Here is a 16,701-nt window from a genome sequence, read left to right as displayed (position 1 = left end):
TTGGAGAAAGGCTTCATCAGGCCATCCAAATCTCCGGTAGGAGCTGGATGTTTTTTTGTGTCTAAAAAAGACGGAGTACTAAGACCCTGTATTGACTACAGAGGATTGAACCTCATCACAGTCAAAAACACCTACCCACTTCCTCTAATCTCCGTATTATTCGACCAATTAAGAGGTGTAACGGTTTTCACCAAAATCGATATTCGAGGTGCATATAACCTCATCCGGATCAGAGAAGGAGAGGAGTGGAAAACGGCATTTAATACACTTTCGGGCCACTATGAATATCTGGTCATGCCGTTTGGTCTTAGTAACGCGCCTGCGGTGTTCCAAGATCTGATTAATGAGGTGCTACGGGAGTTCCTGGGTCATTTTGTGGTCGTCTATTTGGACGACATCCTCATATACTCCAAATCTTTAACTGTACATCAGGGCCATGTCAGACAGGTTCTACAGAAATTGCGAGAACACCACCTCTACGCTAAGATAGAAAAATGTGAATTCGAGGTGCAGAAAGTATCCTTCTTAGGTTATGTAATCTCCTCTGAGGGATTCTCCATGGACCCAACCAAGGTCTAAGCTATCCTGGATTGGGTACAACCAAATAATCTCAAGGCGGTGCAGAGGTTCTTGGGCTTCACCAATTACTATAGAAGATTCATTTGCGATTTTGCTGAGATTGTGGCTCCTATTATCACCTTGACTCGTAAAGGAATGGATCCAACGAACTGGCCACCCCAGGCAATAACCGCGTTTGAGACTTTAAAGAAAGCGTTTGTATCAGCTCAGGTCCTTAGACATACAGATTCTGAATTACCGTTTGTTCTTGAAGTTGATGCCTCTGACGTCGGTGCTGGTGCCATCTTGTCTCAAAAAGATTCCCATACTTACCGCCTACATCCGTGTGCCTACTTCTCCCGTCAGTTTTCCTCAGCAGAAGCCAACTATGATGTAGGTAACGGGGAGCTATTGGCAATCAAATGGGCCTTTGAGGAGTGGCGACATTGGCTAGAAGGCGCTACACATCAGATCTCTGTTATAACTGATCACAAGAATCTACAATACATACAGTCGGCCAAACGCCTGAACCCCAGACAGGCTCGTTGGTCGCTGTTCTTCACCCGTTTTAACTTTGTGATTACCTACCGTCCAGGTTCTAAGAATGTCCGAGCAGATGCTCTGTCCAGAAGCTTCCTGGCACATCATGTTCCAGTTACTAGTCCTGAACCCATCATTCCCACTTCCATGATCCATGCTGGGTTAACCCAAGACCTGAGCTGCACCCTGCAAAGATTTCAAAGGTTAGCTCCTGATAACACTCCGGTGGGATGCTTATTCGTTCCTGTTCATTTAAGGAAAGCAGTCCTGGCTGAGGCACATGATAGTAAGACTGCTGGACATCCTGGAATACAGAAGACTTCGGAGATCCTCTCCTGTACTGTCTGGTGGCCATCGTTACCCATTGATGTCAAGAGTTATGTCCTCTCTTGTGAGGGTTGTGCCAGGAGTAAGGTTCTCAGGAGTCGTCCGGAAGGTCAGTTGCTTCCATTGTCTATCCCTGCAAAACCTTGGACACACTTGTCTATGGACTTTATAGTTGACCTGCCACTCTCTGCAGGTCACAACACCATCTGGGTGGTAGTTGACCGCTTCAGCAAGATGTCACATTTCATACCACTACCCAGGCTCCCTGGTGCTCGAGATCTGGCCATTCTGTTCATCCAGCATATATTCCGGCTTCATGGACTTCCTACTGACATCGTTTCCGACCGCGGTTCCCAATTCGTGGCATAATTCTGGAAATCTTTTTGTACAGTTCTTGGGATCAAGATAAGCCTCTCGTCTGCTTACCATCCTCAGTCGAATGGGCAAACCGAAAGGGTTAACCAGTCCTTAGAACAGTTCCTACGATGTTACACCTCGGAATTTCATGATAACTGGTCTTCTCTTTTACCCTGGGCAGAATTTGCGTATAATAATTCATGCCACTCATCTACCAAAACCTCTCCATTTTACTGCAATTTTGGTTTTCACCCCAGATCTAATTCCTTATACTCTCTCAAGTCCACTGGTATTCCGGAAATTCGTTCCACAGCCAGGGATCTCAAAGTTATCTGGAGAAAAGTACAGTCATCATTGAGACAAGCCTCATTTTTTGCAAAAAAAATTTCGGATCGCCATCGTACCACCTGCTCCCTCAAAGTAGGCCAGAAAGTGTGGCTGTCTACATGCAATATCAGGCTCAGACAGCCTTGCAAAAAACTAGGGCCTAAATTCATCGGTCCTTTCCTCATTATCAAGAAGATTAATGCTGTAGCATTCAGATTGAAAATCCCTGGTTCCTTGAGGATACCCAACACCTTCCATTGTTCTCTGCTTAAACCTGTGTTATACCCGAATCAGTTCCAGTCTTCGAATTTTTCTGTACGGAACACGAACAAATACATCATTCATAAGATTCTCGATTCTAAGAGAGTGCAGGGGCAGGTGCACTTTCTAGTTCAATGGAGGAATCATGGGTTGGAAGAGCGGTCGTGGATTCCACAAAGACGGCTTCATGCTGCTAAACATTTAAAGGAATTTTTCAAAAGATTCCTTAAGAAACCTGGGTGTCGAGGTTCTTTGACCCCTCCTCAAGGGGGGGCTACTGTTAGACAGTCACGGCGCCCGCGGGCACCGCCGCATCACTCATTACCTTTCTCTGACGTCCCAGCCGTCGCCACGACGACCGGGGCGTCACTTCCGGATCCTGGCCGACCGTTGCCAAGGCAACGGTCGGAAGCTCTGTGCCCTGCGCTGCGTCCCGGCAACGGAGGAAGCCGGGCGCGCATGCGCAGAAGATAGTATGTGGTACTTTAACATTCTGGGGCTTGATTTAACAAGCCTGTGGGCTGATTAACGCCTGATACATTAATCAGGCAGGGGGCTGTGTGTGATTCAGAGCTAGGCTCTGATTGGTGGCCACTGGTATTTAAGGCAGTGAGGTTTGCAGCCTCACTGCCGGTTATATTTCTTTATCCAGTCTGCTAGCCTGCTCCTTGCTTGTTCCTGTCCATTGGACCCTGTTACTGCTTACCCGTGTATGACCCTTGGCTTGAATTTGGACCCCGCTTGTGTATCTCGTGACCCTGACCTTTGGCTTGAATACTTACCTTACTGTCTGCTTGTGACCTATGACCTCAGCTTATTCCCTGATACCGTTGTCTGCTGCCGGCCTATGACCTCTGCTTGGACTCCAGTCCGCTGCTTGGGTTCTCCCTAGCCGGTGCACACTTCACGACCCTCTGCCAGTCTGCAGCCCAGTCTGTCCCCACCATCAGGGGCTCCAGTGAATACCTGACTGGTAGAGTAGACTCCGGGTTGTGTTGTGCCGGCTAGCGGGGTTCCTAACAGCATCATCATAATATTATAATTTCTAGAAGTAGAGGAGTCCGTTCACTGGATGAAGCCAAGAAAGATACTGTCACTCACCGGACTGTGAGTGCTACTTCTCGTGTGTTCAGGAACCGTGGCCGTCCGCCATCCTGAGGGTCTGCGCATGTGCAGCCCTTTCAAGCCTTCAGTACCTGTTGCTTTTAGTTAATTGGCTGATCAGGCAACACTCCCTATTTAAAGCACCTGTGGTCCATACCTCGTTGCCTGATCTTGGAGTCTCATTCCCCATGAGCCTCTAAAGGTGTTCCTGTGTTTCCTCGTGTATTCAGCTCCTGCTGATTCCTGTTTATTCCATTGTGGTTTCCAGACCACTTCAACTCTCCTGTGTTCATCGTGTCTGCAACCAGCTGATTCCTATCCGCTGCCTCCGTTGCTTCTACAGAGTTCCTGCTCACTTCAACTCTCCTGTGTTCATCGTGTCTGCAACCAGCTGATTCCTATCCGCTGCCTCCGTTGCTTCTACAGAGTCCTGCTCACCTCAACTCTCCTGTGTTCATCGTGTCTGCAACCAGCTGATTCCTATCCGCTGCCTCCGTTGCTTCTACAGAGTTCCTGCTCACTTCAACTCTCCTGTGTTCATCGTGTCTGCACCAGCTGATTCCTATCCGCTGCCTCCGTTGCTTCTACAGAGTTCCTGCTCACTTCAACTCTCCTGTGTTCATCGGGTCAGCGCTCCGCTGCTTCCATCTCTACGACTGGATATCAGACCGCCTCAACACTCCCGTGTTCTTCATATTTCCAGTGCCACTTACTACTGCTTCCTGAGTATTGCCTCGTTCTTGCTGGTTTACCTACCGTGCGCTGCACCAACCTGATTACCGCTTCCACCTTCCAGTGGTCTCTCCGCCTGCCGGCCTTCAGCCGTTCAGGTATCCCTGCACGTCTCTCTGACAGCCTGCTCTCCTGAACCGCGGTATGCATAATTCTCATTGACTTTGCTTGTGTATTGCATATCTAGCTGGACTGAGTTGTGTTCTCCTCCGGAGTCTCCTATCCACTGAGACTATTGCTACCATTGACTTTCCTATTGCCTGGATAGTTATCGTGACTTTGTATATTTAAGCAGTGCTGCTCAGTTATCATTGTATTGTGGATATCATCGTGGGATCAAGTTCTGTGTGCCCCGTGTATACTCTGCATTGCATTCATCTCCTCGTGCCCCTCCTCACATATATATTGCAGTGGTACAACTTGCTGATGCAGACCACTGACTCCTGTTCCCTGTGACACCAGTTTCAAGTATCCTCTCACATAGCTGTGGTACAACTTGCTAACGCAGACCACTGACTCCCCTGTTACCTACCTTCACCTGGATTCCATTCCTTCACCTAGACAGCGGTACAACTTGCTATACGCAGACCGCTGACTCTCACCACCTCCTCGCTACTCCTGGACATTCCTCCTCACTATAGCAGTGGTACAACTTGCTATACGCAGACCACTGACTATCCTCACGTTTTCTTGTCCATCTAGTTCCTCGTGTACAGTCATCTACTCATTACCAGTGCTGCTAGTCATAGACTTTCCTCGAGCATTCTCTCACCATCTGCTGTTTCTCCTGTTCCGTTGTCACCCTGCTACCAGAGTACCATATTACCAACTATATTACTCTGGTAAGTCCATCATCTGGTGATATCCTGGGCAAAGACTCCTAGTGCCCGTGACAGATACTACAGAGAGTAGCATGGAAGCAAAAGTGGAATGAAGATTACCAATGGGAGTGTTCAGATCACCCTGATGATGGTGGGGATGTCAGAAGATGAGGACAGAGGGAGAAAGGCAGTGCAACAAATTGTTGCTCTGGTCCAGGGGTGAGATAGATCAGAACAACATGCACAGAGAATGAATTGAAAAACTGAATAGCATATACTTCAAAAGATGTGTACAAGACTGATGGGACACTTGGTAGAACTGTGTATGTGCAATGTAGGGAAAGAGGTAGTCTAACCCAACTCCTTGTCTGCTTTCAGGTCTGGAGGTGTGAGTGAAATGAAGGCCACTGTGTAAAGTGGTCATGTATGGCATTAAGTTTGCTACAAACAGAGCAAGCATTCCATAAGGCACATTTAAAGGACTTAGAAAGAGATGGGAGACAGGTGATGTGTTTGAGGTTTGCTGGATTTCTGAAGTGTTCTGAGAAATATATACATGTATGGAAGATTTGTGTAGGACACAGAATACAGTTCTTTATATGGAACTCAGTGTTGAAATGGGTGATATACTCTGTAGTACCACGTTTTGTTGGCTCTTCCCAAGAGGGCAAATTGGCAATAGTGGCCAATGCAGATTTGTCCTCAGGCCTGGAGGACAGGGTAGAATTGTCCTCGGGACAGGGAACAATTGCCCTCACATCAGGGGAGAATTGTCCTCAGGTCAGGGCAGATTTGTACTTCTATCCAGAGACCATGGCAGAATTGTCCTCAGGCCAGGGCAGAATTGTTCTTAGGTCTGGGAAGAATTGTCCTCTGGTCCGGAGTCCAGGACAGGATTGTCCTCGGGCCTCAAGGACAGGACAGGATTGTCCTCAGGCCAGGAGGCCAGGGCAGATTTGTCCTCAGGCCCACAGGCCAGGGCAGAGTCATCTTTAAGCCAGGCAAAATTGTCCTCAGGGTAGGATTGTGCTCACATCAGGACATAATTCGCCTGAGCACAGGGTAAGACTGTCCTCATGTCCAAAGGCCAGGGAAGAATTGTCCTCAGGCCAAGAGGCTGGGCAGGTATGTCCTCAGACCATGGTAGAATTGTCCCCAGACCCGGAGGTCAAAACAGATTTGTCCTCAGGTCTGGAGGCTGGGACAGATGTGTACTAAGGCCCAAAGGCCGGGGCAGAATTGTCCTCACGCCAGGGTGGATTGCCCTCACATCAGGGCAAAATTGTCCTTAGAGCCAGAAGCCAATTCAGAATTGTCCTCAGGCCTGGAGTTTAGGGAAAAATTGTCCTCAGACTGTTATGATCTGCCTTGTTTCTTTGTGTGCATTTTACCCTGTGTTATGACTTGCCTTGTTACCCTGTGTGCACATTACCCTGCAGTATCTGTGATTCTCCAGAGGAGCTGCTGTCCGGCCGTTCCTCTATCAGGGGTTAACTTGCACTGCTAGTTAATTATCCACACCTGTCTGTGGCCTATATATGCCTGTCTTTTCCTGAAACCCTTTGCTGGTCATTCTATTATGGTTCTGTTCAAAACCAAATCCTTGATAACAGCCATGGAGCCAGACACATGATATAAACGTTTAAACTGTTTATTGCAGTAAAGGTATAATCCAGGGTAGGCAAAATAAACAGTAAACAGTTCAAGCTGAATGAAACAATGGATTTCCAGATCTTGGCAGACAAGAAATGCAGCCAATAACTTAACTGAAACCAGGAACAGAGACACATGCAGGTAATCCAGGAACAGAGCCACATGAGCAGGCTAGGAACTTCAATGACCAGCAAAGGGTTTCAGGAAAAGACAGGCATACCGTATTTCCCCATGTATAAGGCGCTCCCATGTATAAGACGCACCTTAATTTTGCCCCCGAAATTTGCAAAAAAAAATATTACGGTAGCTGTCAAAAAAGGCAGGGAGAGTGTAATGTCCGTCTGCTCTGATTGTGATCAGAGCAGCCGGGCAGCACACTCTCCCTGCAATCGCCCCCCCCCCCCCCGCCCTGCTGCCACTGTGCCTCTGTCCCCCTCCTCCTGGATCCCCGCTGCCACTGTGCCTCTGTTTCCCTCCTCCTGGATCCCCGCTGCCACTGTACGTCTGTCCCCCTCCTCCTGGATCCCCGCTGCCACTGTGCCTCTGTCCCCCTCCTCCTGGATCCCCGCTGCCAATGTGCCTCTGTCCGCCTCCTCCTGTATCCCCCCGCTGCCACTGTAATGCTGCCCCACTCCCCCTCGATCCCCCCCACTGTCACTGTAATGCTGCCCCGCTCCTCCTTGCTGTCACTATAATGCTACCCCGCTCCCCCTCGATCCCCCCGCTGTCACTAATGCTGCACCGCTTCCCCTCGATTCCCTTCGCTGTCACTGTAATGCTGCCCCGCTCCCCCTCGATCCTCCCCGCTGTCACTGTAATGCTGCCCCGCTCCCCAACGATCCCCCCGCTGGCACTGTAATGCTGCCCCCCCTGCATCCTCGCTACCCCTGTATAAGACGCACCCAGGTTTAAGACCCAAAATGTTTGGGAAAAAGGTGCATCTTATACATGGGGAAATACGGTATATAGGCCACAGACAGGTGTGGATAATTAACTAGCAGTGCAAGTTAACCCCTGATAGAGGAACGGCCGGACAGCAGCTCCTCTGGAGAATCACAGATACTGCAGGGTAATGTGCACACAGGGTAACAAGGCAAGTCATAATACAGGGTAAAATGCACACAAAGAAACAAGGCAGATCATAACACAGACCCAGAGGCTAAGGCAGAATTGTCCTCAGCCCACGGCAGAATTGACTGTAGGCAAAGAGGGCAAGGCAGAATTAAACTCACGTCCAGGCTGGACAGTATCCTCTAAGAGCCTGAAAATGGCAGTTACCTCTAAGAGCCCTGGAAAAGAGATAATGACTGTGCACTCAGCAAGGGAGGCAACAACTGTACCTTCAGCATGAGAGGCAATGACTATACCTTCAGCACAGGTGTCAAGGACTGGACCCTCAGCACGGGAGACAAAGGCTGGGACCTCGGATCCCGAAGTAGAAGGCAGTTTCCCCTATGGAGCACTATTGGGGGATGGCACCCCCTCTGGAGGATGATGGAGGGATGTCACCCCCTCTAGAGAATGATCGAGGGCCAGTACACCCTATGGAGCATGATAGAGAGCCAACATCCCCTCTGGAGCACAACGGGGATGGAATCTTCACTGTTATAGGTTGGAGTGATGGAACTCTCACTGTTGAAGCATGGAGGGTCAATCACTGATGCAGATTGGAGGAATGGAAGCATCATTGGTGTAGGTTGGAGGAATGAAGCCCTAACTGGTACAGTAGTTGATTCTGCAGGACATGTAAACCTTCAGAGTAGGCATTGCAGAAGGATTGTTATAAACTAGCAAAATATAAGCAAAGATGAAAGCTCCTTCTACAAGTACATTCTTCCACTGTTAAGCGGCTGAACTCTCAACATTAATGGCTAGATTTACTAAGCTGCGGATTTGAAAAAGTGGGGATGTTGCCTATAGCAACCAATCAGATTTTAGCTTTCATTTATTTAGTGCTTTCTATAAAATGACAGCTAGAATCTGATTGGTTGCTATAGGCAACATCTACACTTTTTCAAACCCGCAGCTTAATAAATCTAGCCCTTGGTCTGGATACCAAAAAAGCCTCGAAAGACCCCAATAGAAGCATTTCTTTGGGAAACTATTTCTGGGCATTACCCACAGGGGCTGTGTAGTTGCTGAGAACGAAGCAGTCACAAATTTATAACTAGTCATGGCAGGGGCAGAGAAATGTTGCAAAAAAATCAGGTACAAGAGTCAGAAGTGGAGAAAGTAGTGAACAAAGCAGAATTATGTCAAAGTTATTATTATTATTATTATTATCAATTTTTATTTATAGGGCGCCACTAGGTGTCCGTAGCGCCGTACAGGGACAAACGAAATTACAATATGAGGTAAGACAGCACAGTACAGTAAACAATAATCACAGTAACTCAGTGAGCTCAAAGCACAGCTAGAGGGGCGGAGGAGGGGAGAGGGGAAGGTCCGCCAATGACGGAGTCCAAGAGGGAAGGCACGGATTACAGGGAGACCCCCAAGGGGAGAGGAGGGAGCGAGAGGGGACGCGGGAAAAAGGGTCCTCAAGGAGGAGGGCTAAGTAGCTGGAGAGCAGAGTTAACAGTGGTGAATACAGGAGGAGAGAATACCCTGCTCAAAGGAGCGTACAATCTAAGGGGTGGGGGTAGACAGACAGAGAGACACGGGGGAGAGATGTAGTGCTTGCAGTAATGGTGTATCTGAAAGTGATGCAGCAATAATGGTTTTGGCAGAATCCTAAATGAAATCAGCGTTTCTACTTAGAAGTTGCTGAGCAGGACATGAACAATCTCCAGCAGATTCCAATTTTGAATAGTCTTCATAACCTGTTAGAGAGACACGTAATAACACTAGGGGCTAGATTTACTAAACTGTGGGTTTGAATAAGTGGAGATGTTGCCTATAGCAACCAATCAGATTCTAGCTGTCATTTTGTAGAATGTACTAAACAAATGACAGCTAGAATCTGATTGGTTGCTATAGGCAACATATCCACTTTTTCAAACCCGCAGTTTAGTAAATCTAGCACCAGATGTGTTGTTTGCTTTATCCATACTATTAACTCTACTAAGACTTCAACTCTGTGCTTACTCTAGATCTAGAGAGAGCTTTTGACTTGATCAGCTGACTCTTTATGCTCGCAACCCTTTGCTAACTTGGCTTTGAATGAATGTTGGTTGACGATGTAGATTACAAAATGTTTGTGCTTGCAAATGAATTGACACCCTTCTTACTTTATCATCCACCTGACATTTTTTACTAAAGTTATACAAGATCCTCAATGCCTATGGGGCAATCTCTGGATGTAAAATTAACTATACTAAGACAGTGGCATCTTTCAGATCTTCTGAAATCCAATTATAATTTTAGTTGGAAAGTCAGCAAAATAAAATATTTCAGAATTTTTCTTAGATATAATTTGCATCCTTGTTTTGCATTGTACTATGTTGCTATTGACCACTTTGCAGGTATTATTTTATTTGTTTATTAGTTAAAACTAAATAAATCTATACAAATTAAACAAAATAGTTATATCAACCTTTTGTACTTTGTCCTATAAATTGGTGTTTATCAGGGATAACTGGGTCACATAAGAGCCCCAACTATGATCATGTTCATGCTAAGTTGAATAGATGTCTGCACATAGCACAAATTCACCTGTTCGGCAAAGTGTACCTGGAAATTGTTTTTCATGTTAAGTATGGTATAAAATAGAGGAATGGGAAGTATTTTACAAAAACATTATACAGCATATTTACCTTTCAACATTACTTCCCTTACGTTTTATGGGCTAAGATATATTTCAGTAGTCTTCATCTCTTACCTTAGACTGTCTGAAAATGCTTCCATTCCAAATTTTGAAATGCAATATCCTCCCCCACAGATAGTTACTCTACCCACAATACTGGACACGTTGACAATGCGTCCTTTAGATTTCCTGATTAATGGCAAAAGATTGAGGGTCACATCGATACTCCCAAGCAAATTCACATTCACCACTCTTGCGAAATCATCTTTTGACAGCCATTCATTGGGCGCTCCAGGCATCCCTGTTCCTGCATTGTTCACCAAGCCCCAGAGCCCTATGGGTAAGAGTGAGAAATATTTTTCAGGAAACATGTACTTCAAGACATATTAGTGAACATATATGCAATAAACTCAATGGGGCATATTCAATTAGCTTTGTGGTCCGCGATTACGCATGGCTGCGCATGTAAAGTGACAACACTGTACCACCACATAGCGGATTTCCCTTCACAACTCTATGGGGTGCGCACGGAAATCTGTGATGTTGTAGCAATGGGACTCATGCAGCTGCGCGTAATCGCGTACCGCAAAGCTAATTGAATATGTCCCAATGTATAGATAAGTTAGAATCTTTAATAAGTACTTTTCAGTAACACTGATGTGAAATAATTAATTTGTGTTTATTTGTAGAATAGTTCCAGAACATTAACAAACAGTAGAGACAGTAGGTTTATTTTACTAACAAATTGCAAAAATCTATAGCAAAAATAAGATTTGCTTGCATTGTCCAACTTAAAATATTTCAATAAAAGTTGATTGATCACTGGTTGCTATGGGTTCTTGTACATTTTCACTTTGATTGTAAATAACTTTTGTTGAAAGAGAATTCATTGGTGCTCATGTAGAGTTGGAGGCATTTGCAGGAAAGGACATACAAATGAAAAGGAGCATTTATGTGCATATGTTTAGTCGAAGTTGTACATCTCTAGCAAATGCGCCAGGTTAACATTAGGAGCAGCAAGTGTGTTTACTAACACTCCATAATACATACTTGCCAACTCTCCCGCATTTTGCGAGAGTCTCCCGGACTCCCGGGCGAGTGTGGCAATCTCCCGAATTGTGCCCCACTTCCTAGTGAAGTGGGCAGAATTAGATCCCCAAAATGACGTGATTTTGGTCTTCCCGACCCCCTCACGCCCCCCTCCACTGGCTGGCTCCCGGAAGGGAGCTGAAGAAAGTCGGCAGGTATGCCATAATAGAGTAGAGAAAGTTTGACAGTGTAAGTAGTAAATGTGCAAGTTGCATGACTCTATTTGTACACAACATAAAAAAATGTGAAGTGTCATATACACAAGATAAAATAGTGTCTGGATTCCTAAATGACAAAGTTGCATTTACCAAGTGAAATATAGTTAAGTACAAATACAAATTAAATTCAATGAAATATAAACATCTGTACAGTCAGTGGTCCACATAGAAACATCAATTAAGTAATGTGAATTGAAATCCCTGACTTCATATAATATATCAGCAAAATTAATGGATGAAAGTTCCGTGCTAGAGAGGTCAATCTGCAGTGGTTAGTAGGTGCCACTGATTGTCATTATCATTGATGTGTCTTGTTTACAGTATGCCAGCATCCACAAGAGATACACCACCTGATAGGTATATAAGCACAGAGCCGTAACTAGGGTAGTGTGGGCGCAGCAGCCGCCCGCTACCTTCCCCTCTGTGTTACATAGTATAAAAAAAAAATCTAAAAAAATCTAAAAAAAAAATTGTGGCCCCTTCCCCGACTCGGGCCCACGCCCCACCCGCGAGTCGGGGGAGGGGGGGTGCCGCGAGAGGGGGGAGGGGCTAGTGTGGTGGCTGGTCCATGAAAGCACTATGAAAAATAACGCCGGCTCCCTGTCACTGCAGCATCACTGATGATGTCACCATGCTGTCAGTGCAGAAGAGCCAACACTGCGGGGAGCTGAGAACAGACCTTAAGTAAGTGAGGGGGAGGGGGATCTGTCAGCTCCATTAGTTGTTCTCTCCCTAAGCACTGGTCTGTTATATCACATTTTGGGGGGTATTCAATTGTTAGCGTTAACGGGAAAAAACGAGAGCTCAAAAAATCTTAGCGTTAATACGGTAATTACTTGCGGAATTTCAGCTCGCCGCTCCCCGGCGAGATGAAATTCCGCGAGTGAATTACCCTATTAACGCTTTTCTCGCGCAATATTACCGTATAAACGGTAATATTTTTTGAGCGCTCGTTTTTTTCCCGTTAACGCTAACCATTGAATACCCCCTGCTGTGTGTTAGCAGCTCTCTGCTTCCAGGACTGCCCCTCCCAGCATCCCCAGCTCCTCCTGACAGTCCTGCGTTCCACCAACACTCTCACCTCTGCTCCTGATAACTATGACTCCAGTGCCCCTCCCAACTCTCGGTACAGTACAGAGCCCCCATCCTTTCCTTGCCCTGCATATCAGTTCCCTCTGTTTCTATCCAGATATGTTTCCCTTCCTTCTGATCCCTGACACCTGTCAATTCTGACTCCTGGACCCCCGAAATACAGCTGTAACCTCTGCACCCTCTCCATCACATAAATGCTCTCTGTATAGTATGGCGGTCACAGGAATGCTCTCTGTATGGTATGGAGGTCACAGTAATGCTCTCTGTATAGTATGGTGGTCATAGGATTGCTCTCTGTATAGTATGGTGTTCATAGGAATGCTCTCTGTATAGTATGGTGGTCACAGGAATGCTCTCTGTATAGTGTGGAGGTCACAGGAATGCTCTCTGTATAGTGTGGAGGTCACAGGAATGCTCTCTGTATAGTATGGCGGTCACAGGAATGCTCTCTGTATAGTATGGCGGTTACAGGAATGCTCTCTGTATAGTATGGAGGTCACAGGAATGCTCTCTGTATGGTATGGAGGTCACAGGAATGCTCTCCGTATAGTATGACGGTCATAGGAATGCTCTCCATATAGTATGGTGGTCATAGGAATGCTCTCCATATAGTATGGTGGTCACAGGAATGCTCTCTGTATAGTATGGAGGTCACAGGAATGCTCCCTGTATTGTGTGGCGGACACTAGGAGGCTCTTTATATTGTATGTGTATGTATATATATATATATATATATATATATATATATATATATATATATATATATATATATATATATATAATAATTTTGTGTGATGGTGATAAGGGGGCACAATGTGATAAAGATGGCTCCATGGCACGGTGTGATAAAGGAGAAACTGTGATGGAGGGCACAGTGGGATAAAGTAGCAGTGTGATACAGATGGTACCGTTACATTTATGTTTTAATTTGTTTCAGTGAGTTTTATTTAAAAAAAACAATTCATTTTTTATACTGCTAGCATGTGACAGCTGCATTTAAAGTACTTTGATTCTATGGAGGCTAATTACATAAAGATCCTTACAAAGCCAGACTGTGAAGAATGGGGAGGGAGGGGTTTCAGTGCGGTTTAGAACTTGTAAAGCGCTAGCCACACACCCACAGTAGGTTGACCACGCCCACTTGACTATTGACACTCCCACTTAGATGGGGGGCGCCGGTGCCCTGTCTCGCCCAGGGCACTAAAATGTCTAGTTACGGCACTGTATAAGCATATGCATCCAGGTATACCTCAGTCGCAATTATGTGAACACTCCGTTACTTAAAGCCATCTTAATGCGTGGGCAGACTGGGCAGTTACCCGGGAGCCCCACGAGCATAGGGGCCCTATAGGCTTGCCAACTTTTCAGTATATTATTACAGGAGATTTATTCAGAACCTTCAAACCCTCTTTATTAAAATGTTTAGGTGAACTAATCACCTCAGTATCAGCTGTTATCTGTACATGCGATCTTGCTGTTGCAAAAACATATCTTAACCTTGACGAAAACAACGCACACGTACTAATTGTACATAAGAGGGGGAATGGTTGTGTAGGTAGGGCCCCAGTGCATTGCTTTGCCTGGGTACTTATAGTGCTGTTAAGATGGCCCTGCCCTTACTGTACTCAGCCTTCCCTGTCCCTGATCCTTCTCTCCAGTCTTAAGGAGTGTCAAGTGTAAAATACAACAAAAACTACAGGAATATGCTCATTTTTGGGTTGTATGTGCAGTATAGATATGTGTATTTTACAAAAAAAAAAAAACAGACATACGTCCATCTATAAGTGCCTATAAGTGCATCATAGATCTAAGATTTTACAATAGCAGTAATTATCTGGTGATTCTAACCTTGGTCACTGATAGTATTAGAGACCCATTTAGCAACAGAGCTGACACTCTGGCTGTTTCCAATATCAAGGATTACTGTCTGCAGTCTATTGGAGGTCTCCTTCTTCAGATCCTCTGCCCCCTTTTCAGTCAAACAAGTGGCCAGGACCCTCAGTCCACATCTATCCAGCTGCTTTGCCAACTGGTTACCGAATCCCGAATCACATCCCGTTATCAGCACATATTTATCTGAAAGATTCTGGAGAGTCAGCCTGTACCTGTACCATCTGTATAGGAATATGACAATCAGGAGTACCAGCAGATGGAGCCACATGACGGTCACTGCAATATGAGCAGAATGAAATTTACACTTCTGGACAGCAGAGGATCTCTGCTACATGTTTTAGGCATTTTCCAAGACTGTAATACATTTCACTAATAAAGGGTCAACTTATTATGAATTACTGTACATAAGGAAATAAACAACTACGTACATGACAAACATACATAAACATACAGAGGCAAGAAGTTAAGAGGATACTGCAGACATTTTTCTTAGAAAACATATTAATATATTCATTTTAATGTTATACTGTATGTGCAAAAAGTGGCATAACTTCTTAGACATTTAATTTAAGTACACACTCTAAGTAGGGGGTACATTTTAAAGAGTTGTAAACATATGGTCATATATTCTTTCATATTTTGCTTTTCTATATAAATATAAATACTTAGTGAACGACATATGAAAACTATTCAGCAATTATTTTTTAAGTGCATCTACTCACAGGGAGGCAGCCATTTTGTGAGCTAAAGCAATACAACAATGTTACTGACATAACTGTTTCCTAACAAATCACTAGGAAACAATGACATCACTAGCAAGGCCTTGATCCATGTAAATTTAATGGATGTATTCACAAAATGGCTGAGAATACAGATGTGTTCTTTATGGCTAAGCCACGGTTCCTCTCCAGATTTCTAAACTACTCATTTTTCTTTATTTACTCATTTTTCCTAGATAGGTTAAAACCAAAAGTATTGTTATTTACTGTAGTTACTGTGGTTTTACTTATCGATTACATAGCCATGTATTATTTACAGTTATTATTATTATTATTTATTTATTTATGTATAAAGTGTCACAGATTCCAAAGCACCGAATACAGAGGTAAGTAACAAATTGATGAGGTAATACACGTAAATAGGACAGGTGAGTGTGAGTAATGCTATAGGGACTGACACAGAGTGCAGCAAAAGACGTGACAGGACGTATGAGGGACAATAGACAGACGTTGGTCAATAGATAGAGAGGACACACCCCGCAAGGGCTTACAATTATAATACTTTGGTACATAATATGTCAGTACATTGCAAGATAATAACTTTTAAAAGATCGTATCTTCCCCATATTGTGTCTCACACAAAATACTTACTATGTAACTTGACATGCAGCATTCATACTGACAAGTACACAATGGTGTACTAGCATGCACTTCCCTTAACAAATATATACAAACTGCATCAGCCCTACATACCGTGCTTTGTATTGGTGCCAGTTCTATGCCAGTTCTGAGCTTAGAAAAAAAATATTAGTTTGTCTTCTCCATGTTCTACTTTCAATCTGCAAATCATTAACTCTCATAGGTCACATGATCTCACATTAAAATATCACTAAATTCAGCATTATGTTAACACTTTCAATCCCGCTGGTTCTCAGCCATTTTTCAAAGGAATCGGCCAATGCTAAATCTTAATTCAACAATGTTTCCTCTTATGTGGGTGGCAACCAGTGCACAGGTCCAAAGTATCTGCACAATAATTGCTGTTAGTGGAGTTGACAGCAGAGGTGACAGCTTCCCACATATGAAGATTAAGTATTTCTTCTTCTCCTCCCACTCTACTACCTGTCCACTTGAATAAATACCCTCAAAATCAGTTGATCCCTCTCTCCTGTGCTCCTCACTGCCTAAAACCTGAAATCTCTCCCTCTCTCTCCACTGGTATCGTTTCATCAGTATTCAAGCATGTGGTTATTACTCCTATTCTG

The 16,701-nt window shown here is 44.8% G+C and overlaps 1 protein-coding gene across 1 annotated transcript in view; it reads right to left on the bottom strand.

The window, feature by feature from the left end:
- LOC142141205 (retinol dehydrogenase 7-like) overlaps nt 1-16,287 on the bottom strand; it is a 45,321-nt gene extending 29,034 nt beyond the window's left edge. The window contains exons 1-3 of the mRNA XM_075199424.1: nt 16,190-16,287; nt 14,673-14,993; nt 10,501-10,759 (exon numbers count right to left, since the gene is read on the bottom strand). Of these exons, the coding sequence (XP_075055525.1) occupies nt 10,501-10,759; nt 14,673-14,985 (572 nt within the window). The 5' untranslated portion in view covers nt 14,986-14,993; nt 16,190-16,287. The remainder of the gene's footprint in view (nt 1-10,500; nt 10,760-14,672; nt 14,994-16,189) is intronic.
- Nucleotides 16,288-16,701: the final 414 nt, after the last annotated feature.

The sequence above is a fragment of the Mixophyes fleayi genome, chromosome 2, assembly GCF_038048845.1.
Source record: "Mixophyes fleayi isolate aMixFle1 chromosome 2, aMixFle1.hap1, whole genome shotgun sequence".
Classification (NCBI taxonomy): Eukaryota; Metazoa; Chordata; class Amphibia; order Anura; family Limnodynastidae; genus Mixophyes; species Mixophyes fleayi.
The sequence above is the reverse complement of the archived record's forward strand: the minus strand, read 5'-3'. Positions and strand labels throughout refer to the sequence as shown.